This window comes from Mustela lutreola, chromosome 12, assembly GCF_030435805.1.
Source record: "Mustela lutreola isolate mMusLut2 chromosome 12, mMusLut2.pri, whole genome shotgun sequence".
Classification (NCBI taxonomy): Eukaryota; Metazoa; Chordata; class Mammalia; order Carnivora; family Mustelidae; genus Mustela; species Mustela lutreola.
This window is the reverse complement of record NC_081301.1, coordinates 96,119,261-96,145,437: the sequence shown is the minus strand read 5'-3', so window position 1 is coordinate 96,145,437 and position 26,177 is coordinate 96,119,261. Positions and strand designations below refer to the sequence as shown.

Here is a 26,177-nt window from a genome sequence, read left to right as displayed (position 1 = left end):
GCTGATGTGACTTATTCTCGGGAGGCCTCACAAGAGAGTTCTGCACGTGACCCTGCCTGTAATCGTTCCCGGGATCACCTGTAGTCACATGCTAGGATTTGTGATTTCCAGCCCTAACCTTGGGGAGCTGAGCTCTGCCTTCCCGCTGTTTGAGCTCTGCCTGTCTGGGCCTGGTCTCCCGAGGCAGCTCGGTGGCATCCCTGCCCACTGTGCGCTTCCTCCTCAGTCCCGACGGCACTTGCCCTGTCGACCAGGAAGGTCCACAAGGCTTGTGTGTGTCCTGGGGAAGGACCAGACGGCACCATGGGCTCCCCTGCCTCGCTCTGTGTGTGTGTGTGTATGTCTGGGTGGGCCCCTGCTTGAATCCATGACCGTATTGGTCCTGTGGCCACTGTGGGTGCAGACCATGCAGCCGGAGCTTGGGAAGGAGAGTGTCCTGCCCGCTGTAGGTCCCAGGCTGTCCCAGTGCGCCCAGTGCGGTGTCCTGCCTGCCCTCTGTGACATGGCTCGCCGCCAGCTTCTCTATGGGACTGTCAACCCAGCGCCTGTCCCGGCCCTCGTCCCCTCTCCACACTGCCGGCGTGGGTTCTGTCACTGGCATTCTGATGGACTAGGCTGTGGCTTGGCCTCACGAGCAGCCAGCCCGGGCACCGGGACAGCACCCTGAGGGGTGAGCCTTTCTCTTGTGTTTCTCTCCCTTTCTCATGGAAGTTGCCTGGTCCCCAGTGCCCTGTGGTCTTCCCGGTGTGTCCTGGGCCTGAGATGGTGCACCTGCTGGTGCCCGTGGGCGCGGGGTGGCCTCCCCCTCCACCCCCTGTGTGTGCTGGAGGCCCTGGTGCCTTGATTCCACCTGCGGGTTCCCTCCTTCGGGCTTCTTGTGGGCAGCTGGCCCTCTTAGTGTGTTGCTCTCTGTGGTCTTTCATTCTCCTGCTTGCTGTTACTGCTTGCTGTCTCCATCCAGAAAATACAGAATATTGGAGGGAAGGTAGTGAAAAGCACCCAGGTTTTTTCCCACTGAGAAAATAATTTTTGTCACTGCTTTGGTGTACTTGCTTCCATTTTATGCTATTTTTTTAAAAAAGATTTTATTTATTTATTTGATAGAGAGCACAAGTAGGCAGAGAGGCAGGCAGAGAGAGAGGAGGAAGCAGGTTCTCCACTGAGCAGAGAGCCCGATGGGGGGCTCGATCCCAGGACTCTGGGATCATGACCTGAGCTGAAGGCAGAGGCTTAACCAACTGAGCCACCCAGGTGCCCCTCATTTTATGCCTTTATTGGGTGCTCAGGAATCCCGTTTTTGTTTTCCGATTTTTCACTCAACCTCAAAGCATCAGCGTGTAGAAAATCCTTTGACCCCTGTTCAAGGCTGCAGAGCCCTTGGGCAGCCAGAGTCCCCACTCCGCACGGTCAGACATTCACATGGCTGCGCAGTTAGGGCCGTGGCTTCTCAGGGCGTCACAGGTGTGGCTCCCAGGCTGTTTGGCACGCGATGCCCCCCCTCCCCAGCCTGGGACTTCTGTTCCTTTCGTAAGTGACAAGTTGTGACCTTCACTGTGGGCTTTGAGGTAGTTTAATGTGTGTGTCATACTTCCACTCACTGACTTTTTCTGCCTGTGAAAATCGCAGCTTCTCTGTGTCCTCAAGGGCGTAAGCGCCTGCGGCGCTCTCCTGCGTCAGGCTGCAGGGCCTCCCCGAGCCTGTCCCCTTCTCTCCACTTCCCTGGCGTTCTGTGCTGGACAGATGTTAAGAAGTTGTCCCAGGGCGCCTGGGTGGCTCAGTGGGTTAAGCTGCTGCCTTTGGCTCAGGTCATGATCTCGGGGTCCCGGGATCGAGTCCCGCATCAGGCTCTCTGCTCAGTGGGGAGCCTGCTTCCTCCTCTCTCTCTCTCTGCCTCTCTGCCTACTTGTGATCTCTGTCTGTCAAATAAATAAATAAAACCTTTAAAAAAAAAGAAGTTGTCCCAGTTGTTGCTCCCTAGAGATGCTGTCACTGGTGTTGGATCCTTTCAGACTTTTCCATATAAACTGAGTATACACATACTTTAAAACTTTTTATTCTATGAACTTTTAAAAATCAAGTGTAGCAAACCTACAGAAACGTTCCTGGATCGTAAGTGTATATGTAGCTCGATTATCACTGAGTGTAGGGACCGGTGATCCCGTGATGCGCAGTGCTGTGACCAACCCCTTCTAGAACATTCCTCAGGGACAGTCCCACCCACCTGTGGGGTGGTCCCCGGGTCTTGCTCTTACCGGCTTTTGAACTTGACATGAATGGAGCTGTACCCATATGCACGTGTCCAGGTGTGTTTAAAGCCCCGTTTGTGCACTTCCTCACTCACCAGTGCGTGACGACTGCAGCTCAGTGTCTGTGAACGTCCGTCTGTGTCTTGCGCTCCGAGGTGTGGACAGCATCCTGCTGTGTCCAGCCACCACGCTGTTGGCCCCGGGGGTGGTTTCCATTTTACTGGGAATTACGAACCACACTCCCGTCTGCGGTAGCTGCGGGCTCCTGGGTACCGTAGTTATTTCTGTGAGTTTGATTCCTGGGGACGAGCTGGCTGGGCCATAGGCGTCTGGTTTTCCTGGTTGCCCTGGGACCCAGGCCTGCTCCCGCTCCCCACCGCCACTCCATGGTCCCCAGGCTTGGGGCGGGCACTGACTGGACTTTGCTTTACTTCCCAATAGCGTTGTGTGGTGTTGCGTTTCCTGAAGTTCCCTCCAAGCAGGAAGAAGGTAAGATTGGTGGGTTTGCCACCCTGTCATTAATTATATAAGGAAACTTTTTTTTTTTCCATTACAGAAGTATTAGTGCTAATTATAGAAATTTAAATGTGACACAGCAGTGGGCACAGAAAGTGGGGTGTCCATAACCCTGTAGGGCCAGCGTTTTGATCTTCCTGGTCACTTTAGGTCCCTTGGGAGGGTCTGTGGTTCTGAGGGAGGAGCAGGCAGGGAGCCCCGCTTGTGGCCAGGACATCCAGGGCCAGGGCTCAGCTTTGCCACCCGCTGGCTCGGTTTCCCCATCTGTGGGATCATAGCTGTGACAATGAGTCGGTGCTACTGGCGGATGGTGGCACAAGTCCCAGCGGGCGGTGCTGGTGGGGCGCGGGGTTTCTGTTCACTGAGGCACCAGGCAGAGAGCACCGTGGACGTGCTCAGCGAGCTGCCTCCCACTAGAGTCTGCCTCCCTCCAGGTGGGAAGTGGCTGTGGTGTGTGTTTGGGGGTGATTGAAAAGAGAGGCAGGGGCCCTGGGTGCCGCCCCACAGTAGCTGGGGAGTGAGGGGTGGGTGGCAGTTGGGTCCCCAGCGGGGTGCTGGAGAGATGAGTCCGCTGGGTTGGGGGGCCTCGCCTGGGGGGCAGGCGGGGTGAATGGCTTTGGAAATGAAGGGCCTCGCAGAAGGAGACGAGGGGACCGAGGGAGAAGGCCTGGGGACGGTGTGGGATGGAGGAAGGTGGCCCCCGGCGGGAGAGGGCGTTTCCTGCCTTAGCGGCCTCTGGAGGCCTGTGGGTGTTGTGTTCCTGTGGGATCCGGTGGATCCGAGTGGAGGCTAGAACCTTTTCCAGGCAGCTCACACCGCCCCTTCTGCCGAGCAGTCTGCAGCGCCTGGAAAGGCCATGCTCTCTGGATGCCTCTGTCAGCGTTTCTGCTCAGATTTACTGAGGTGGCGTCTTCTGAGGCAATAGTTTGTCTGTATTTTACGAGTGGTACCATGTGCCACCGGCCGCGTGAGCGGTGGGGGGTCGCGTGGGGTCGTTCTGTCGACGGAAGAGCTTTCTGTTGGGAGCTCTGTGGCCAGGCTGTGGGTGCCCCGGGAGCGCCCCGGGTTTGCTGCGGGGCCTTGTTCCTACGCAGGCTGCGGTCTGTGCGCGCTTCAGGGCGTGGGTGGCAGCTCCATGCGCGACGTTCCGTGAGCCCACGGCCTGCTGTCCCCCCCGGGTCCTGCCGTCCACCCTCAGCCTGCCGCCATGGGCCAGAGGGAGGCACTCAGGGCTGATTTCCTTTCTCCCCCAGATCTCATAGCCTGTGGGTTAAGAGCCTCCGACTGGGAAGCACATATTCTACATTTGGTTGCTGGGGATGCAAGTCAGAATGCCTGGTGATTTGGGGCCGGGAGAGATTTTCAAAGGGGCATTGGTTAGGGGCTGTGTCCTGATGGGAGGAGGGCGGGGGCTGCGGGACGGACATTCCCTCTGGCGGGCCTGGCGGTCTCCGTGGTGAGGCTCCCCTGCCCCCGAGGCCCAGGCATCTGGTGCGTATGCGGCGGCGACATGTGGCCCCACACGGTGCCAGCCGCCCCCTGGTCACTGAGGCCTCCCTATGCTTCTCTTACAGACCTCAGAAGAAGTATTTCAGCACCTACAGAACATAGTGGACTTCAGCAAAAATGTCATGAAGGAGTTTTTGGGGGAGAACTCTGCCCACTGTGGGGTGAGTGGCTGATTTACGGAGTCTGAATTCACAGGCATCTTCCGTGTCAGTCATGCCAGGTCTCGGCGATCGTTTGGACCTTAGTGCTTCCTGACGACGCTTGTGTTCAAGTGCTGCTCTCCGGGGCCACACGGTGGCGCCGGGCGTGTAGTCTGACACCCGTCTTCCAGCCGAGAAACGTGAGGCTCAGAGACCACCTGAGCCCCGCAGCTGCTAGGACCCCTGGCCCCCGCCACCCTGCTGTCCTGGGGGGGCTCCAGCTTGGTGAGGTCTGGGGGCAGATCTGGATGGCATCCCTGGGCCCTCTGCCACTGGGGGTCCATTGGGGCTGCGGACCCTCTTGCTGGGTGGGTCTGCCGTGGGGCTGGCAGGGCGGTGCTGGCTGCTGGCCAGAGACCTCAGCTGCTCCTGATGTGGGCTCACGAGGGGCTGCGAGTGTCCGTACGACCTGGCCTTGGCTGCCCCAGCTCGTGGTCTGAGAGATGACCTGTCCTGGAGTTGTGTCTGTCCTTTCCACAGCATCCTGCTGGTCTTGTGGGGCAGCCTGGGTGGTGTGGGGCTACAAGGGGTGGGAGTGCCCAGGGCTGTCCTGGGGAGGTCCCCAGCTGTCCCACTGGGAGCCCCATGTCTCCGACCAGCCTGAATGGTGCCTGAGCGAATGCAGCTATGCTGACTGCCAGCTTTCTCCTTGAGAGGGCATTTCTCTGCTTCGCAGTACGTGGGGGATGCTCTAGACCTTTCTCCCAGGAGGGATCCAAAGGGTGGTGGGGAGCTCAGGGTCCCAGCCGGCGGGGGCCTGGCAGGAACAGCATCAGGATGTAGCCCCAAGGCCCATGGTGTGCTCTGGTCCCAGGTGGGGTTCTGTTTGTCCACAGTGGATGGGGCTCTGGCGAATGAGGAGCGCTCACAAGGTCACATCCTGGGAATATCCACCCCTTTGACACATGTCCTCTGCAGGAAGACACTGCCCAAGTGAAACCCAACCTGCTTTTTCTTTCTTGTACGTGGGCTCTGGCACGGTTGAAGTGCAGGAGATCACATCTCTGGTCTGCATGAGGCCACGTTCCGGCAGAACCAGCCTGAGTGAACAGTGACTGCTGACACCAGGCGGGGGCGGGGTGGGGTGGAGTGGAGTCCTGGCGAGAGCCTTTCCCTATGCCCTGTCCCAGCACAAGACATAGACAGGCCCGTGCAAGAGTGTGAGGCTGGCCCGAGCCATAGGCACACCCACCGAGCCGGGTTTGGGACTGGCCTGGGCCTGTCCCTGGGGGTGCTGGAGGTTCAGAAACCAGGAAGAGGCTGTTTCCCTGGGGCCTTCAGGTCTTGCATCTTCAGTACCATGAGGGGTTGAGGCACTGATGGAATGTTATCAGTGTTGCCTTGCTTCTGTGGACCCAGTTCTCCCAAGGTGAACGCCACTGGGGCAGCCTCGACTTCACGTTTGACCTTGATGTGATGGTGAGGGGATGCTTTTCTCCTGGGGGAGCTTCTGGAAGACTGGATGTGCTGCTCCCTTGCCAGACCCCTCCCCCCCACCCAAGCTGGCCCCTCTGTCCTTCTCCGCAGTTGCCCTGTCCCTTCGGGGGCAGCTGCCCCTCAGCAGAGACGCTGGTGTGGCTACACTGTCCGCGTCACACTGCCGGGGAGGACCTCTGTGGTCCTCACTAGTTCTTCCCGACCCGATACTCTGTGCAGGGGCTGGCTGCCTGCCCTGCTGGGAACCGCCGTCCATCCGTCTGTCAGGCAGGATGGCGTGGGTCAACGCTGGTTCCGGAGTCGGAATCAAGGGTTGGTAAATGTAGCCGAGTGTTAAGGATGCCTAAAATAGAGCTCATCATAAAATTGGGAGTTTTAGGTGGTTTAAAGAAATGGAGTTCTGCTTTTCCCCTGACCTGGGCCTGGCGGTCACTGCGCTGAGAGCAGCTGAGCCCCGGGTGGCTCTGCATGGTCCCGTCTGCTGCTCCGCGTGCTTCCGTCGTGGCGGGATTTCTTCCCGAGCCGGCCCTGTGGGTGTCAGATTGGGTGGGAGCCGGGGAGACCGACCCGGAGGCGCCCCTTTCCCAGCAGAGACCCGCGCTCTGAGAGGGCCTGTTGCTCCACACACAGACACCTTTGCGTCTGTCTGATCTGGTCGCATCCTCAGGACAGCAGAGCAGCTTGTATTTGTAAATCCACATGCTGGGTAATTTAACGTGGTGAAATACGCAGACTGTGAAGCCTGCCGTTTCCCCCGAGTGTCGGTGCGGCTCCCGCGGCGCGCTGAGTGTTCCGTCCTTGTTCTGACAGGAAGTGGTTCAGCTGCCTTTGGAGTTCGTGAAGCAGCTTTGTCTAAAGATACAGTCTGAAAGACCAGGTAAGAGCTCCAGCTTGCAGATTCTGTGGGTGATTTAAATATTCCATTTGGTAAATGTTTGATGCATTACTCCGGTTAGGCTGATGGAGTTTTCAGCAGTTCTGCTGCCAGAAACCTTACTCTCAGCCAGAAGTGCTCGGAGCGCATAAATACGATTCTGGGCGTCAGATGGCTACGTCCCAGCACAGAGCATCTGAGCCATGAAACGCTTCTGGGACCGAAGGGGAGCACGGCCTTAGGGCGGGCAGGGTGGCTGCAGGAGTCCCGAGGGGTTGGGTGGGGGCGGCCCAGGCGCCCTGAGTACCGTCTCCCAGGGGTGGGACCCACCTGCCTGCTCGTCCTCCTGCAGGCAGTGGACAGACAGGAATGGCAGTGGGTGACAGCTTCTCCCCATCACCTCCGTGCTTTTCTGCACAGGCTTGGGGCAGCGTTGACACCGAGCATGTGAGAGCTTTTCGTTTTGGTCAGAGATTGGATGTGACGTCCGTGGCGTGGAGGTTGGCCATGTCGCCTCTCGAAGCCTGGCCAGGCAGCTGGGGGATGCAGGTGGCCGGTATCCAGTCCTTCTGTGATTAGGAAATAGAAAGCAAGCAGTACAGTTGTGCCCCGGAGCCTTGGTTTGGGGCGCTGTGCAAAGCCAGGCTCTGGTGCCGGAAGGAGGCCACCGACGTGTCCCAGCCAGGACTGGGTCACGGCTATTCCTTTCTGGACCAGGGGAGACTGATGCTTCCTCTAGCAACTCTGCATCATCATTTTGTTTTACGGTTACCAGTTAAATGTATCCAATGTGACAGTCATAAGAGCTGTCCCTCGTTGTAATAATGCCTTGTAATTGGCCTCATTACGTGACTGGAGGAAGGCTGAATCCCCCTGTGGCCCCGAGACTGCATCCTGGGCGCTGTTGTGAGCCCAGTGACTGGCGGGTCGTTCCGAGAAGCAGCGGTGTTGGGGGGCTCTGGAGGAACCGGTTGTGGGGGGTGCGGTGAGGCTGCTCCTTCCTCTCTCAGCTCCTGCACTAAGGGAGTCGCAGAGGCGGGGGTCGTCCCCAAGACCACCCCCCCTTCTGGCAACGCTTACACAGTTGGGGGCACCCACAATGACCTCGGGTCTGATGATTTGCTAGAAGGACCTGAACTCCCCGTTATCCTCATAACTAAGGCTTCTCACACTGAGGGACGCGGATGACACCCAGACCAGGGGAGAGGCTCTGCGGCGGGTCTTCGAGACCCTGCACGCGCTCCCGGGTGGCTTCTCCACTGGGCTTGTGCATGCACTGCTTGCTTCTCTAAGCAGCAAGGTGTGAGCGCGCGGAGGCGGGGGTGCCAGCCGGGGTCGGGGCTGGGGCGCACGCACACAGCGGGCTGGCCCTCTGAAGGGGGAGCCGGTTCTGCCGGGCCCGGACCCCTGCTGTGAATCACAGTGTCACACTCGCCTGGCTGGGAGCCCCCAGATAAACACAGAGGCTCCTTAGGTGAGGCCCCCAGGAGCCTGAGGCCATGGCCTCTCTTGGGCAGGGCTGAAGCTTCCCCCACAGGAGTCTGCCATGTCGCCGTTGGTCATGTTGTCTGTCCTCTGCTCGCCTCAGGTCTCTTCTTGGCTCTGTCTTTCAGAATCTCGCTGTGACAAGGACCTGGACACTCTCAGTGGTTATGCCCTGTGCCTTCCAAACTTAGCCAGACTTCAGACCTACCGTTTTGCAGAGCACCGGCCAATTCTGTGTGTGGAGATCAAGGTGAGCTTGTGTCAAGGGGAAGGTGGTGCGGGCCAAGCAACAAGGGGCCGGACCGTAAGGCCGCGAGTCTTCTGCCAGGAGTGGAGTGAACTTTACAGCACGAGTTACTGGGATTCCCCACATTGGGCCTCACGGCCCCTTCCCAGCCCCCAGCTCCCACAGACTGGGCTTGCTTCCAGCTCCTTCTGTCACCTGCACCTTGGTGCTCTGCTTCCTCCCACTGGCCAGACCGTTAGATTTAGGCCCGTTCCTGGTGCTCTGATGTGGAGCTGGCCGGTGGCCACCGGCAGAAGCAAGTGTGTCGGGTTGTGCCTCCCCCGTTTTCCTGGGAGGGTGCTGCTCCCCGGGCCTCCTCACCTCCTTCCAAGCTGTGCCCCTTGGCTGCGGGGTGACCCTACACCGCACTCCAGGAGCTCCGTTCCGCTGGGGCTTGTCTGATTGGTGGCGCTCCGCTCCTTTGCTTCTTACTCAGGAGAGTCCTCCCCAGAGGCCCAGAAGCTGTGTGACTCTCGGTCTTCAGCTCTGCTGCCCGCTGTGCCCATGTCCCCCTCGGGAAGCCTCCCAGAGGCCCCAGGCCATTGTTTGTCCCCTCCTCCAAACTTCTGTGGCAGCGATTCCTGGGTCATTCCTGGGGCCCTGAGCATTCACACCTCGGGGGCTCCGTGTGGACTGATGTCCTGCTTGCCCTACCAGAGGGTAAGTGTCCCTTGTCTCAGATGACAGGCAGCATCGTCTTCAGAGCCCCAACACCGTGGTCTTAAAAGGCAGCAGATGGGGGCACCTGGGTGGCTGAGTCGGTTAAGTGTCCAACTCTTGATTTCAGCTCAGGTCATGATTTTGGGGTCATGGGGTTGAGCCCTTTGTCAGGCACTGTGCTGGCTGCGGAGCCTGCTTAGGATTCTCCCTCTGCCCCTGTCCCTGTCCCCGTCCCCTGGCCACGTGTGCACAGGTGCGCGCGCTCTCAAAAAAATAAATCAAAGACAGTAACAGAGCTGGGGGCCAGGGCAGACCCGCCGTGAAAGCTTTCCCTTTGCAGTCTGTCACAGAAGAAACACGAAGCTGCTCTGTGTTGTGCTTTGTCTAGTCCGTGATAGAGGCCAGGCAGGGCAGGGACTGGGTGTGATGATGAGGGTGGGGTCCCTGCGCCCCCCCACCCCGCCACCCCTGCCTCCCTGCCACCCCCAGCCCCCCAGCCCCCAGGCCTGCAGTTACAGCAACTCTGATTGTCCCGCGTCTCCTGTATCCGCTCCATCATCCCGTCTCCTGGAAGGTGTGGGATCGGTCCCTAAGTGTTCTTTCCGTCCTCGTGTCTTGCAGCCCAAATGTGGGTTTATTCCTCTCTGCGGCGCCGTGACGCATGAGCTGAAGCACCGCGTGTGCCGCTACTGCATGCACCAGCACCTGAAGGTAAGGTGCCTCGGTGCGTGCAGCCTGGGGGGCCCTGTGACCCCCAGAGCTGCGGCATCGGGGAGCAAGGAGGGGACACTTCTTACTGGCCTTCTCTTTTATGAGTCGTTCATGTCCACCTTTTTTTTTGTTTGTTTCAAATTGAGGTAAGTTCACGTATCTTCAGTTCACCCGTTTAAAGTGTGTGATTCAGTGGATTTTAGTAAATTCGCATGATGGTGCTTCTGTCATCACTTAAATTCCAGAATCACTTCGTCACCTCCCAGAGAACGCTGACCGCATCGCAGTCACTCCGCAGTCCCCGCTCTGGCTTGCCCCTGTGGCTCGGCCTCTTCCGGACGTTTCCTGGAAACGGAATCGTCCATCCCATGGCCCCTTTGTGACCGGCGTCTCCCCCGAGCAGCATGGTTTTGGGCTTTTAGCCCCACTGCAGCGGGCTTGAACACTCTTGCCTGAACGGCACCATCTTGTCGATGGCACGTGGGTCGTCATCTCTCCTGGCACGTGGGTCATTTCTGCCTTTGGGCTGCTGTGACCGCGCGTGCACGTGCTTGCTTGAGTCGCAGCTTTCCGTTCTCGCGGGCTGAGTCCTAGGAGTGGCGTTGCTGGGTCTGAGAGAAATTGTGTTCAATTTTTTGAGCAAGTGTTGAGCTTTTTCCCCAGCTCTCACACCATTTTGTGTTCCCACCAGCGGCATCTGATGGTCTGATCGCTCCACACCCTTGCCAGCCTTGCTGTTGTCCTTGTGTGTGATTGCCGGGGACCCTCGGGGTCACTGTGGTTTCCATCTGTGTTTCCCTAACGGTTCGTGATGCTGCAGATCTTCATGGGCTCATGGGCCGTTTGTATGTTTTCTTTTGAGATATATTGTCTCAGGTCCTTTGCCCATTTTTGAATTGGGTTGTTTTGTTGTTGTTGAGTTTTAAGGGTTCTGTGTATATTTTAGATATAATCCTTGATCAGTTCTGTGATGAGCAACTATCTTCTCCCATCCTGTCAGTTATCTTTCACTCTGTTGATAGGGTCCTCTGATGCACAAATGTTTTTAGTTTTACTGAAGTTACATAGTTCGTTTCTTCTTCGGTTGCCTATGCTTTTGGTACCATAGCTAAGAAATTATTGCCTCATCCAAGGTCATGAAGATTTTCTCCTCCGGTTTTGATCCATTTTTGTTAATTTTGAAGGGAGGTAGGGTCCAGTTTCTTTTGTGTCTGATTCTAGTTTCTCAGCACCTTTTGTTGAAAGGACCGTCCTCTCTCCGTTGAATGGTCTTCTTACCAGAGATCTTTAGGCTATAAGTGTGGTTCCATCCTGGGCTCCCTGTTCTGGTCCACTGGCCCGTGTGTCTGTCCTTATGCCGACGCGGCCCTTTACTTGATTCTGTAGCTTTGCAGTCAGTTTTGAAATCAGGAAGTTTGAGTCCTCTAGCTTTGTTCTTCTTTTTTAAGATTGTTTTGGCTTTTTGGGACTCCTTACAGTTACATATGAATTTGAGGATTGGGTTTTTCATTTCTGCAAAAAAAAAAAAAAAAAATTATTGGGATTTTGACAGAAATTGTAGGAACGTGTGGATCACTTCGGGTAGTACTGCCGTCCTAACAGTATTAGGACTTATAACCCATAAATACAGGCTGTCTGCCCATTTACTTAGGACTTTTATTTTATTTTTTAATTTTTTAAAAAGATTTTATTTGACAGAGATCCCAAGTAGGCAGACAGGCAGGCAGAGAGAGAGAGGGGAAAGCAGGCTCCCTGCTGAGCAGAGAGCCTGATTTGGGGCTCGATCCCAGGACCCTGGGATCATGACCTGAGATGAAGGCAGAGGCTTAACCCACTGAGCTGCCCAGGTGCCCCACTTACTTAGGGCTTTTAAATGTCTTCTGGCAACATTTTATAGCTTTGAGGGCACAAGTTTTTCACCACTTCAGTAATTGTAGATAAACTTTTAGGATATTGTAAATATGATTATAAACAGAATTACTTCTTTAATTTTCTTCTTAGACTGTTTATTGCTGGTGTATAGAAACACAACTAGGTTTTTTTTTTTGAAGATTTTATGCATTTATTTGAGAGAGAGAGCACAAGCAAGGGGAGGGGCAGAGGGAGAAACTGACTCCCCGTTGAGCAGGGAGCCTAACCCCAGGGCTTGATCCCAGGACCCCGGGACCATGACCTGAGCCGAAGGCAGATGCTTCACTGACTGACCCAGCCAGAAACCCTGAAACATAATTTTTGTGGGCTGATCTTGTACCCTGCAGCTTTGCTGAGTGGCTTTTCTTATAGATTCTTCGGAATTTTCTACGTATACATCATGCCATCTATGAACAAGGTTTTATTTCTCTTCCAGTTCAGATGTCTTTACCCTCTCAGTTTCATCAGAGAAACCAGCTGGGGGTTTGGGGATCCCCTGAATTGCGGATCCCTTTGGGAGGCATCAGCACCTTGCCTGTATCCGTGTTCTGTGCACACAGGATGTTTTTCCATGTACTTAGGATTTTAATTTCATTCAGTGGTATTTTATAGTTTCCAGTGTGTTAGTCTTACACATCTTTTGTTAAGTTTATCCTTAGGTGTTTTATTATTTTGGAGGCTGTTGTAAGTGGTATTTTTTTTTTCATTTCATTTTTCAGGTTATTGCAGAGAAATACAATTGGTTTTGAAAATACATAGTGTTAATTGTGGTGAAAGACACCTAACATAAAACTTACAACCATTAAGCCACATGGGCGTGCGGCCCTCGCCACCGTCCATCTCCAGAGCTTCTCATCATCCCACACTGGGACTCTGGCCCTGTTAACCAGCTCCACGCTTCCTTTCCTCAGCCCCAGACTAGCCCCACGCCAGTTTCTGCCTCCGGGGATTTCTCTACTGTCGCTGCTTCCCGTAAATGGAATTATCCAGGATTCGTCCTTTTGTGACTGACTTGCTTTACTTGTTCTCAGGGTTCATCCACGTTGTGAAACATGTCAGAATTCCCTTCCTTTTTAAGACTGAGTAATAGTCTGTTGGACATATACACATATACCACATTTTTTTTTTTAAAGATTTTATTTATTCATTTGACAGAGAGAAATCACAAGTAGATGGAGAGGCAGGCAGAGAGAGAGAGAGAGGGAAGCAGGCTCCCTGCTGAGCAGAGAGCCCGATGCGGGACTCGATCCCAGGACCCTGAGATCATGACCTGAGCTGAAGGCAGAGGCTTAACCCACTGAGCCACCCAGGCGCCCCATATACCACATTTTTAATCCATTTATCCAGTGGTAGACGCTGTATTGTTTCTATCTTTTGGCTTTTGTGAATAATGCTCCTGTGAACACGGGTGTGCAAACGCCTCTGAGTCTGCTTTCAGTTCTCATGACTGTTTACCCAGAAGTAGGATTGCTGGTCACATGGGGACCTTGTTTTCTGCTGTTTTCCACAGCACCTGTGCCACTCACATTCCCTCCAGGGCATCTTAAAGTCCCACTGTCCCCACACTCTTACCAGCACTTGCTGGTTTGTTTCCCGATAGTAGCCGCTCTAATGGGGGTGAGGTGACAAATGTAGTTGTTGTACAGTGATACCCGGTCACCCCCATGAACCTGTTTATTTGCTCTTTTTTTTTTTTTTTTTTTTGTGGTGGTAGTTTTTTTGGATTTTCTGTATACATGATCAGATCACTTGCAAATAGCGATAATTTTACTTTGTTCTTTCCAATCCGGGTGTCCTTTGTTTTTCTTCCCTAATTCATCTGGGTAGCATGCAGTACGGTGTCGTGGACAGGAAGCAAGAGCTTATCATGTTCCTGATCTCAGGCAGAAGCTCTCAGGTTTTCTTCACTTGGGTGTAGTGTGACCGTGAGCTGGTCATAGATGCTGCTTTTGAGTTTTTGTTTTTTCGTTGTTTTTTTTTTTTTTAAATCCTGAAAGAATGTTGGATTTTGTCCTCCATCTATGGGATGATCAGGAGGTGCTTTCCTCTCCGTCAGTGTGGTCTGTTACATTGATTTTTGTATGTTGAACCACCCTTGTATTTCTGGGGTAAATCCCACTTTATTATAGCTGTATAATCCCTTAAATGTGCTGCTAAATGTGATTTGTTAGTTTTTACTGTTTTTATTGAAGGTTTTTTCTTAAGAGACATTGGCCTGCTGTATTTTCTAGTCATGTTTTATCTGGTTTTGGTACCAGGGTGATAACTGGCTTCATAGAATGACTTAGGAAGTGTTCCCTTCTACTGTAAGTTTTTGGAAGAGTTTGACTATCAGTGTTGATTCTTCTTCAATCATTTGGTAGAATTAATTAATGAAGTCATCTTGTTTTGGGGTTTCCTTTGTTGGAAGACTTTTGCTTACTGATTCAGTCTTTTACTATTCTGTTCAGATTCTTTTATATTTCTTCCTGACTCAGTTGTGGTAGTTGTGTGTTTCTAAGATTTTGTGCATTTCATCTAATTTGCTTGTTCATAATATTCCTCTAAAATTCTTTTTTATTTCTGCAAGGTTGGTAGTAACATCGTTTCTTTCTTTCTTTTTTTTTTTTTTAAAGATTTTATTTATTTATTTGACAGACAGAGATCACAGGTAGGCAGAGAGGCAGGCAGGCAGAGAGAGAGGAGGAAGCAGGCTCCCCGCTGAGCAGAGAGCCCGATGCGGGGCTCGATCCCAGGACCCTGAGATGACCTGAGCCGAAGGCAGAGGCTTTAACCCACTGGGGCACCCAAGTGCCCCTCATTTCTTTTTTTAATCATTTTTCTTGATCTAGCCAAAGGATTATAATAATTGTTGATCTTTTCAAAGAAACAACTTATGGTTTTGTTCTTTTTCTTCATTTTTTCTCCCTGTTCAGCATTTCATCTGTCCCTGCACTAATCTTTACTATTACCTTCCCTCTCTCTGCATTGGATTTAGGTTGGCCTAACTTTTCTAGTTTGTTAGTGTAGATTTGATTTGAGATTTTTTTCTTTTTTATATACATGTTTATAATTATAAATTTCCATGTAATTCCTGCTCTCTCTGCAGGAGAGAGCTTTGGTATGTTGCATTTTCATTCTGTCTCAATTTTCTGATTTCCCTGTGGATTTCTTCTTTGACTCATTGATGATTAGGAATGTGTTTAGATTTCTCACATTTGTGAGTTTTTCTCTCTCTCTCTCTCTTTTTTGCTATTGATTTCTAATTTAGTTGCACTGAGTTTGGAGAATATTTGCATGACTTCATGACTCCTGGAGAATGTTCGTGTTCGCTTGATCAGAAGGGGTGCTCTGCTGTTGCTGGGTAGAGTGTCCTGTGGATGTTAGGTCTGGTTGGTTTAGAATGTGGTTCAAGTCATCTCTTTTGTTGTTGATTTTCTTTCTACTCAATCAGTAATTTAACATCTGAAGCTAAACTTAGTCTAGCTCAGTTAATACCAACTTAATTTCACTGTTGTGCAAAAATTCTGCTTCTTGTAGCTTTGTTGCCTTCTCCCTTACAAATTTATATGCAGTTATGCTTGTCAGTATGGATTCCTGGCGATTGCCGTGTGCCATACGAGAGATGTTTTGTCTTTGAAGGGGATAGGATCAAAAACTTAGAAACAGAATATATTTATATTGTCTTTTATGTTTATCTAGCTGTGTAGTGCCTTTACTGCTGTGCTGTTTCTTCACATGGATTCAGGTTACTGTCTAGTGCCCTTTCGTTTCATCCTCAAGGTTTCCTGTGCTATTTCCTGAAGGGCAGGTTAGCTAACAACAAAATTTTTTTTAGTTGTTTATCTGGCAGTGTCTTAGTCACTCCTTCATCTTATTTGATTTTATTTATATTTTCAAAAGATTTTATTTATTTGACAGAGAGAGTGAGAGAGCACAAACAGGCAGAGCAGCAGAGGGAGAGAGAGAAGCAGACTCCCCACTGAGCAGGGAGCCTGATGCGGGGCTCGATCCCAGGACCCCGGGATCATGACCTGAGCCGAAGGCAGAGGCTTTAACCCACTGAGCCACTCAGGCGCCCCCACTCCTTCATTTTAAAGGATAGTTTTATAGATGAAGAACTCTTGGTTGACAGTTTTCAGCACTGAGATTTTCCTGAATTTCTGCGACTAGTAAGTCTTTGCTGAGGGGCTCTGTGTGCATTCGGGGCCCACCATCAACACTCGGCATGGCGGGTGCAACTCTACTTAGCCTTCACTTCCTCAGAACCTCAGATCAGCAGAAGGTGAGGGTGTTTTAAGGTCTTTCCAGAGCCTGTGCATGGCCTTGTAGATGGCCAGGTTGTGCTGGAGGTTTCCAAAGCCTCTGTATATCTCATTCCTCAGCTTTTTCTTTTTTCAGCTTTAGGTTAGTCTAATTGTTTGCGGTAACTTTTTATTTTATCCCATTGTTATCCACTGTCTTAGGTAGCCATGAAGTTAAACAATTGCCTCTGACTCTTTTCACAAATGCCTCTTGGGAAAATGACCCTTTTGCACTTGGTAAGTTGAATCAGTTAACAAAGATGGGAAATCAAGAGATAATGACAAAGACATAATGACCATTCTTTGGGAATGCGGGTTTGGAGAAACTCGTGCCTGGTTCAGCCCCCTCTGGTGGCTGGCAGGCTTCTGTTTCACCAGGAGTGGGGTTGTTGGTTTTTAAGGTTTCCTTGGAGCTAGAGAGAAGGATGGAAAGAGAGCATTGAACATGGCGCGCAGCTCACTGTTCCGGCACTTGGCCATTTGTCTTGAGTAAATGCTCCAGATTGTTGCAAGCCTTTGGTTGATTTTCAGAATTTTGAAATTTTGATTCTGACAGTTTTTGCCAGTTTTCTCATTGCCCTCATGGAGGAAAGAATTTCCAGAGGTATTTATTCCATAATTTTTCCTAACCCGCTCCTTCTTTGTGGTGATTTTTTTTGTTTGTTTGTTTTTTGTTTTTTTAAAGCTTCTATTTATTTAACAGAGAGAGGTCACAAGTAGGCAGAGAGGCAGGCAGAGAGAGAGAGAGAGAGAGGGAAGCAGGCTCCCCGCTGAGCAGAGACCCCGATGCGGGGCTCGATCCCAGGACCCTGAGATCATGACCTGAGCTGAAGGCAGCGGCTTAACCCACTGAGCCACCCAGGCACCCCCATCTTTGTGGTGTTAAAACTTTCCAGGCTCTTCGGGAAAAGATGGTATGTCAGCCATTCCCTTTAGGAGATGGTCTTCATTGTCACCATTCAGTTGATGGCTATTTTAGGAGCTGGTTTTTACTGTGAAGCAATATGTGTGCATTTAACTGATAAAATACGGGATTTCCCAGGGGTAACCCGTCTTGTCAGTTGGTACATCTTCCAGACTTCTCTTGGTGGCAACACAAATAATACATGTCATCCAGGTGGAAATGAGATGATGCCTTTCCCACATGTGTTCTGGCGTGTGCTTACCTGTACATGTACACATGTACTTCTGTAAAGCAAATATGGGACCTCGCCATATATAGTCTTTCTGTTAATTGCTCTTTTCACTTAACTAACCCTTGAGGATTGATTATTGTGTATCCTTCAAGGCTTTTTCACTGTGTATTTGGATATATGCACCTATGGAGGCCCCCCCCCTTTTTTTAGCAAAGTAACTCATTTCCATTTATGCAGATTGCCTTTTTCCTTGAATAAATGTTGGTAATTTTTCACTTTTGCCTCTTTCTGTAAGTAGCTGGATATCGTTCATTCATTCCATCATTAGCATGCAGACTTCTGTGTCCTGGCGCGTGAGAGCAGATGCCTTCGAAGTTGTTTCCAGGCCTCACTAGCACAGTCAGACTGCAGTGAACGTCCTTGATCTCATGACTCCTCGTAGGTTTGCCAAGTCAGGGGATGCCCACATTGAATTGTGATGGAGGGGTGCCTGGGTGGCTCAGCCGTTCAGCGTCTGCCTTTGGCTCAGTCATGATCCTAGGGTCCTGGGGTCGAGCCCCACATCGGGCTCTCTGCTTGGCAGGGAGCCTGCTTCTCTCTCTCTTACTCGCCCTGTTTGTGTTCCCTCTCTCACTGTGTCTCCCTCTGTCAAATAAAGAAATAAAAAGTCTTAAAGAAAAAGAAAAAGAAATTTTGATGGAAACCAGCAAGTTGAATTTCGGAAGGTTGTGCCGATTTATCTTCTCCCCCCAAACATGAAATTATGAGCCGCATAATTATGAGCTCCTCTTCCTGAATATTACAGTTATAAAGATTTGTTCATCTGATGACCAGAATGTGGCTGTGTCGTTTTGTGAGACCATGTGCTGCCACTGCCACTGCCCCTGCTCATGGGGAGAGCTGGGCCGGCAGCCACCTGAGGCTCGGTGGGGGGACCGAGGGTCCCTGGGGCGGCAGTCAAGCCCCACCGCAGCTAGTGACGATGTGGCCCTGGAGGTGCCGCCTCCACGGGGACCTTCTGCGCCCTTGTCCTCTCACAGACGCGTGGGCCCCGTGCTGCCCCAGCCGGGCATTTATGGCGCTTGTGCTTTCTTAACAGGTGGCAACCGGGAAGTGGAAGCAGATAAGCAAATACTGTCCCCTCGACCTCTACTCAGGGTAAGAGAGCACTTCTCCTTTGTCCTCAGGGCCGCCTTTCGTGGGGATGGAGGTGCTGGGGAGGGGGGCCACTAGCCGGCAGGCAGCCAGGGTCCCGGGCAGAGCGCAGGGTTCTTGCCTGGGGTCGGCTCAGCTGTGGGAGGCAGCAGCTGGGGAGCAGAGGGGCGTTGGGGCAGTGATGGGGGGGCCTCCCTGAGAAGGGCTGGGGGCATGTGGCTCCTTAGCCCCCAGAGCCTGAATGAAGCCTCCAAGCAACCCATATAGGCGTGTCCCCTGCATCTGGTCCCCTGAGCCACAGGCAGGTGAAAGCAAAGGCTTCTTGTAATTCTATCCATAGTGTCTTTCTTTTTAGAAATAAGCAGAGAATGCACTTTGCCTTGAAGAGCCTGTTACAGGAAGCTCAGAACAACTTAAAGATATTTAAGGTGAGCGTGGCCTCTCTTCCGTGGTGTTTCAGCAGAAGGCAGTGGGTGTCCACACTAGGGTGGGCCAGCCGGTGGCGCTTTAGTCCTGGTAGATGCGGGCACCTGGGCTGGGGCTGCCTTGGTGCAAAGTGCTTTGGTCTTCTCCAAGCCTCGTCCTACAGGCGTGGCATCCTGTGACCCCTGGAGTGTGGGACGTTAGCTCCTGGACCACCAGGCGGCTTTGGCTCCCTGGATGCACACAGCCCAGCTCTGGTCCTGGGACAGGATGGCCCCGAGTCCATCAGGCTGTGTCCCTCTGTGCACCTCCGAGAGAGCGGCCACACCTAGGCCTTGGTTTGCGGGTGATTTAGGGAACGTGTAATTCCCTGATCTTGTCAGTGAATGAAATCTCAGCGGCTCTGGCTCCTGGCCGCGTGCGGACAGGCTTTTGGTGCGGCCTGTGTCGGAAACGTGTCCGCTCAGGGCCTCCGGCCATTTCCTTTCTCCTCTGCGTGGACACTGCCCCTTGCCCCAGCTGCATCCCCAGTAAGCGGTTTGTGTGGCTCTGTGGCCCGGTCTGGGCTCACGAGCGCTGTGTCTGTGTGGAGAAGGGGGGCTTTTCTGTCCGCACGGCCTTGTGCCCTCTGTGTCCTGCTCCGGGTGGATGGCGCTGCTCTGCCCACGGAGGCCCCTCAGACCAAGACGGGGACTGTGGGCAGGGAGGCTCTTCTTGACTTGGTTTCCCCGATCTGGCTCAGAAGTTTGGTTGGAGTGAATGGGCTTGAGCCCATCTGCCTCCCGCTTCCCAGAGCTAGAGGAAGGGCCTCTTTCACGGCAGTTTTTATTTTTAATCGTTACAAAGACAGAAGAGATCTTCCACTTCCATCCCGAAGACGATTCTCTCTCCTCTGGGGATTGATGTGGAAACTTTAGTAGGGTGGGTGGTTTTCCCGGCGGATCCTTTGCTGACCGGGCGTGCCCTGGGGCCGGGATTGAGAGAAGTGACACGGGATGGCTTTTCAGAACTCGCCGGAGTGACACTGCGCATTCTGGACATTCTGTCGTCGCTCTGGAGCCAGGCTTTGGTTTTCAGGGTCAGGTGTGAGCTGTTTCCTGGCCTCGGCCGGTACCACCACTGCCCGCTCTGGGAGCTCCTTCCCTGTGTGCCTGAGGGCTCTGCACAGACCCCAAAGCTGTGGCCCTGTCAATCCAACCTGGACACTTGTGAGACGCGGGGGACATGGCGCCTTGTCATGGAGCCGGGGATGCTGGCACTCCACTGATGTCACAGTCATCTGTCCTTGCGTGGAGTTTGGACCCTGGGGAGAAGAGGATTCTGCTCACTCAGCAGCTCCCAGGCCTGGAGGGGGAGCCTTCATGGGCCATGGCAGCTCCTGCACTGGACCACAGTCCCAGCCCTGGCCCCTCTCTTGGTGGCAGCCCCCAGTGCCTGGTTTAGCTCAGCACTTCGCCTTGGTTTCCTTCCCTACCAGGAGCTCCCGCGGGCCCTTTGCCTGGCACACCTTCTTCCTGCTGTTAGACCCATCTCGGGGTCACTTTTCTCGGGATGGCTTCCCTGGCTCCCGTGGTCAGCAGTGACCTCAGTTGTGTGCCTCCTGCTCCGACATGTGACAGGAGACCCCCCGGGAGGCATCATGCGCACTCCTGCATCCCAGGGCCCGGATGAGGGACGAATGCCCAGTCCACATGTCATGGACTGAATTGATGCCCAGGTGCCACCTGGGGACGGCAGTGACTGTCCTCCTTGTGCGCCGCCGGCCCTCACGGTTTCTGTGGTCTGGAATTGAGCAGCTTAGTTGGCGCTGGCTCTGGGTGCCCCTTGAGGCTGTGTCCTCTCTGACAGTTTGGCTAGGGCGTGAGTCTCGGCTCCCGGATGGTGTCCTTAATGGTGTGGGCAGGACACCTTGGTTCCTGGCTTGGGCAGGAGGTAGCGGTGGGTGCCCCGGGGGCTGCTCAGCGAGGCATTGTGGCTTGAGAAGAGCGGCTTGAGAGGGAGGTTGTAGCATCTTTTATAACATGGTCTTGCCACGACTGGGGTGTTGGTTCCCACTCCGCCATGGGGAGAGGCTACACGGTGTGAGTGTGGGGACCACTGGGGACTGGCTGGAGGCTGCTAACCACACCATTTCTCAGATCAGGGAGTCAGGGGACAAGGAGTTGGTCACTTTGCCATGGTTGGCTGCTGCTCATGCGTGTGGGGAGCGGGGTCCCTCAGGGGTCACAGGGTCAGTGCACTGGGCAGCCCTGCTTGCAGCTCTGGGAATGCTGGTGGCATGGAAGTGTCTTTGCCAGACTTGGTTTTGAAAGGCAGAATGGCCTTGGGGACGATATGGTCCGTGCTGGTGACGCGGGCAGCCTCACCTGCCCTGGCAGGAAGTATGGCCCGGCCCATTGGGGAGGACAGAAGTCCTCGAGGTGTGGGTGTCCAACGGACATCCACACTGACCAAGAAGTTTGTCTGCTTGGGGTCAGACTGACACTGTGTCCTCAGGAGCACAGGTGTCCCGTGGCCTCTCCGGTTACAGGCTGGGGGGGGGTGTCTTTGGGGCTTTGGGCTGTGTTTGCCTGAGGCTCAGTGTGGTGCGTGTTCTCCTGAGGCTTCGTATTTTAGGCCGGGACCAGTCTTTGGTTTCTGAGAACATTCGTTCTGTTCCACGTTCTTGGATTTGCGTCTTGGATTTGCGTCTTGGCCAGCGACACAGTGCGTGACGGGTTCCCCCGGAGGGGCCATGGTGTGCTGGGCCCAGACGGCACAAATGTAGGCTGTCGGGTCCCTTTGCGTGCCCTGCGGGCAGAGACGAAGGTGTCCTGCCCACCGCCCCCGTGGAGTTGACGTGTCCCCGTGTGTCCCCTGCCCGCAGAACGGGGAGCTGATCTATGGCTGCGCGGACGCCCGCAGCCCCGTGGCGGACTGGACCGAGCTCGCGCACCACCTGAAGCCCTTCTTCTTCCCTTCCAACGGCCTGGCCGGTGGGCCCCACTGCACCAGGGCCGTGATCCGGGAGCTGGTGCGGGTCATCACGCGGGTGCTGCTGAGCGGCTCGGACAAGGGCCAGGCGGGTGCCCTGAGGCGGGGGCCTGCGCCGCGGGGCCCTCGTGTCTGCGAAGCCAGCCCCTTCGGCAGGAGCCTGCGCCGCCAAGGTAGGCCGCGCCGGGCGCGGGGGCGGGCAGAGCGGGGCGGGGGTGCCCGGGGCCTGCCTGGCCTCACGGAGCTCTTGCGGGAGCAGCCTGGGGCTCGCCCTGCCTCCCAGCCCTGCTGGTGAGACTCCCGGCCTCATCCTTCAGCCGGGCTGTAGGGTTTGCCCTAAACCGCCGGCTCTGTGCGTCCTCTGTAGCTGCCTGGAGTTTCCTGCGACCACGGCTCGTCGGCACGGCCGCCCTGTGGGGCAGGCTTTCCCCGGCGGGTGGAGAGCCGGGGCTCGGAGGGCCGGAGTCCCACAGCTCTGGGCCCTCTGCAGCCCTGCACCTCCCACTTGCCAGTCGGCTGCTGTGACTCCGTGGGCGTCCCGGCCTCGAGGCAGCCCAGCGGCGGTGGGTTGGGGTTTGCCCTGCATGTTCCCAGCCTCCTCGTTTGTCCCTGGGCCATCTGCTGGCGGGCTCCACGCCACGCACAGGCCTGTGCCGTGTGGCGCTGTCGCCGGGAGCTTCCTTCAGGGGCTGACAAGGAAGACTCAGATCGTTTGTGCTTCGGGCTGAAGGCCTTGTGGTCCCTCGTGGCTGCTGCAGGGGTGGTGCCGGGGACCACGGCCCTGCGGCTTCTCACGCTGCCATGTGTGCCGAGCAGCTCCCCGGGCACGGCCCGTCCCGTGGACTGCCCCTCCTGCCAGATTTTTCTTAACACAAATGAATTTTGTGGCTTGCTTTTTCTTCTTCTTCTTCTTTTTTTTTTTTTTTAAAGATTTTATTTATTTATTTGACACAGACAGGGATCACAAGTAGGCAGAGAGGCAGGCAGAGAGAGGGGGAAGCATGCTCCCTGCTGAGCAGAGAGCCCCATGCAGGGCTTGATCCCAGGACCCTGAGTCCATGACCTGAGCCGAAGGTAGAGGCTTAACCCACTGAGCCACCCAGATTCCCCAAGATTTTATTTATTTATTTGAGAGAAAGAGTGTGCACATGAGCAGGGGGAGGAGCAGAGGCGGAGGGAGAGGGAGAAGCAGGCTCCCCGAGCAGAGAGCCCGATGTGGGACTCCATCCCAGAACCCTGGGATCATGACCTGAGCCGAAGGCAGATGCTTAACTGAATGAGCCACCCAGGTGCCCCTGTGACTTTCTTAAAAAAGCGACACTCGATCATTTAATTGTGGTCGAATTATGCCCGTTATTGGGGCTCTGAAGTAGATGGCACGCTGGGTCTGGGAGGACACCGGTCGATGCTGAGGCGCCGCTGGCTCCTGGGACTTTTCTTCAGGGCTTCCCTGGACACAGAGGCTGACACAGGCATGACCCACGGGACGTGCAGTCTAGAATGACAAATCACGCTCTAGACGCTACTTTGTAATCTTGTATTTTGGCCTAATGACCAATTGTGTGTCTGCAGTTGTATTTTTTGAATTTTTATTGACCAGGAGGTAGGTATCTCACTGTGTGGCCTGTAATTTCAGCAAATGGCCCCAGCCTGCAGTGGGGGGTCAGAGGTCAGTGTCTGTACCGTACACGGCTGCCCCCTTCACCGGGGAGACATGGGCCGGGACCCTGTCTCCCCAGCCCACGTGGCACCTGGTGCACATCCGGGACCTGTGTGTGACGCTTGCAGCTGAAACGGACTTGGTGCCATGCTGACCCTGTGGTGATGGCTCCGTGCTGTGGGTTTATCAGCGGCGGCTGTGACTGCCGTCCTGTGTGGCCACCCACCTGTCAGCATGGGCTGTGGCTCTGGGCTCTGCAGACCCGGTCTCACAGATCTGGGGACATCAGTGTGGGCATTTTCAATTTTTGTGTCTGGCTAATCCAGACCAAGAGCCGTCTGCACTGAAGCCCAGGCTGCTGTGACGAGCTGAAAGCCTTCGAGAGGGAGCAGCACAGAGCGACACACAGGTCCCCTGCCTGTCTCTTTGGCGCCTGGCCCTGTGCCCCAGCAGCTCCGTGAGGCAGGGTGTGGCCCGTGCCCAGGCTCCCTTCAGTCCTTGACAGTAAACCTCTTGTTTTCCCGATGTTCTTGGTAGGAAAAAACAGCCCGGAGTGCTCGGGGTTACCGAAGGGCTGTCTTCTGTACAAAACCCTCCAGGTGCAGATGTTGGACCTGCTGGACATCGAAGGCCTCTACCCTTTGTACCGGCGGGTCGAACGGTACCTGGAGGAGTTTCCTGAGGAGAGGTGAGGCCCAGGCCCTCGGCTCCCCTGCTCTTACTAGGCTGAGTGGGCCCTGAGCATTCCTGAGGGCAAGACGGGGATGGGGAAGGGGCCGCCCCAGCAGGAGGACCACCCGTCCAGCCGCCGCGGGCCTGCGGTCCCCTGTCCTGTGTCAGCTGAGCCTGCAGGGGGCAGTGCTGCTCCACCGCCGGCCAGACTTGTGGCCAGGTTGACTGGGATGGGGCCCCCAAGCCCCCAACCCCCCACCCCCACCCCCCGGTCTAAAATTGCTGCTTCAGAACGAAGCTTGGTGTTAGGAAGAGGTGGACCTTTGAGATGTTTAAGGCAGATGTGTGAGTGTTAAATTGTTACTCGAGAAACTGTTTCCAGGCAGTTTTGCCATCCTTTTTTTGTGCTTTTTCTTTCAGAAAAACATTGCAAATAGACGGGCCTTATGATGAAGCGTTTTATCAGAAGCTGCTTGATCTTTCCACTGAGGACGATGGGACGGTGGCCTTTGCACTGACGAAGGTGGGCAGACCTTTCTGGAAACACTTTGCGCTCTCTAGGCTCTTAACAGTAACTTGGGGCTTTCCTAAGGCATGTTGTTTCTCCTTACCTGCCCCGGGGGCTTAAAGCAGAAAAACTGAGGAGTAAAAAAAAAAAAAACATGGCTGTTTCCTCAGGTGACCCACACAGGGGGTGACCCAGAGCCTTAGATCTCCCTTCCTCCCGAGGCTCCGGCTCACCCGGACCCAGCCCTCTCCCACCGTTGTGTGGGCGCCGGGACCCAGGGCCGCCGCTCTGCACTTCCCTCTCCGCAGCCTTCCCTCGCGGGAAGGGCCCGAAGCCACCCGTGGCCATGCGTGGGAGGCTCCCCCAGGCCTGGTCCTGCTCTGTGGGGAGTCAGGGACTCACTGGACGTGGGTAGCAAGAAAACAGCATCTTTATTTTCAGTAATCTCTGAAATGCTGCATTTCCTCCATTTGTGAATGTGGCGACAACCACCGTTGGGTCAGCAGGACCCCAGCTTGGCCGCTGAGGGAAGCAGACTATTCATTTCTCACAGTAGCGGCTACGCACATCTTGCACTACCTTTAGTCATCACTCCTGGGGTTTTGTGGTGTGGGACCGTGTCGCGTATTGTTTAAAGAAAACATTCTGGTATTTGATAAGAGTCATTTTGCTGTTTATCTTCTGCATTTAAAAATCTCATTCTGAGAGACATCCAGAGGCTTCACTGGGCTGTCAGTTTTGCTGAACACCAGTGCGGTGAGGGAGCCTCTAGCGGGAGTGAGGGGCAGAGGGATGCCCAGCCGAGTGGCCGTCTCTCTGTGTGGGCGGGCAGCGGCCCCCCGTGCTGGTCCCCATCTTGTGTCTGGTCCCCCCTTGGCTTGGGCCGCTCCCTCTCGTACAGCTGTCACAGCATCGAGGAAGAGGACGGGGGAGGTCATGGGGAAGGCTCTGAGGTGCTCGGGGTGGGGAGAGATCCAGACGTGGAGTCTTTGCACCAGAGTCTCCCGTGTTGCCTACGACTTGGGTGCGCTGATTTAGGACTAGGGACAGGCACTCCTGCATTTTCAAGAGAAGCAGAATTTTTTTCATACGTTTCTCTTATTTTTCGTGATTGCCACCAGATAAACGTGGATTACTTCTCAACTTCAGTTTTTAACCTCATACATAAACATAGTCTTGCGGTAAGAGACTTGGGCCATCACTATCCCTACTGGAATGGCTGTGCTGCGCACCACACTGGCCCAGGGCCGGGGTGCTGCTGGGACGGGGCTGGGTGCCGGTGTCGTGAAAGGGGTCCCACACCTGTGCTGGGGGAAAGCTGGAAACCAGGAAACGACTGGGGAAGCAGTGGCAGCTTCTCACAGAACTAAGCCTGCACGTCTCCTACACGTCGGCCTCTCACCCCCGGGCAGGTGTCACAGAAAAGGGATTGCTCGAGCTCACACGCCCTGAGCGCTGGACACAACCCAGTGTCCACCAGCAGGTGGCCTGGTGGCTTGCACACAGGGGCAGGGCTGGGCCACAGATGACCT

At 54.4% G+C, this 26,177-nt stretch overlaps 1 protein-coding gene across 5 annotated transcripts in view; it reads left to right on the top strand.

The window, feature by feature from the left end:
* The window catches only part of IPPK (inositol-pentakisphosphate 2-kinase), a 47,159-nt gene that overhangs the window by 3,628 nt on the left and 17,354 nt on the right, over positions 1-26,177 (top strand). For all 5 annotated transcript variants that reach the window (XR_009346261.1, XR_009346262.1, XR_009346263.1 and 2 more), the window contains exons 2-11: positions 2,688-2,735; positions 4,337-4,432; positions 6,719-6,785; positions 8,396-8,517; positions 9,835-9,924; positions 18,354-18,412; positions 18,765-18,837; positions 21,699-21,978; positions 24,003-24,153; positions 24,558-24,660. Coding sequence is in view for 2 of the 5 variants with exons in the window: in XM_059141088.1 (XP_058997071.1) it covers positions 2,688-2,735; positions 4,337-4,432; positions 6,719-6,785; positions 8,396-8,517; positions 9,835-9,924; positions 18,354-18,412; positions 18,765-18,837; positions 21,699-21,978; positions 24,003-24,153; positions 24,558-24,660 (1,089 nt within the window). In the remaining 3 variants the exon portion in view is untranslated. The remainder of the gene's footprint in view (positions 1-2,687; positions 2,736-4,336; positions 4,433-6,718; positions 6,786-8,395; positions 8,518-9,834; positions 9,925-18,353; positions 18,413-18,764; positions 18,838-21,698; positions 21,979-24,002; positions 24,154-24,557; positions 24,661-26,177) is intronic.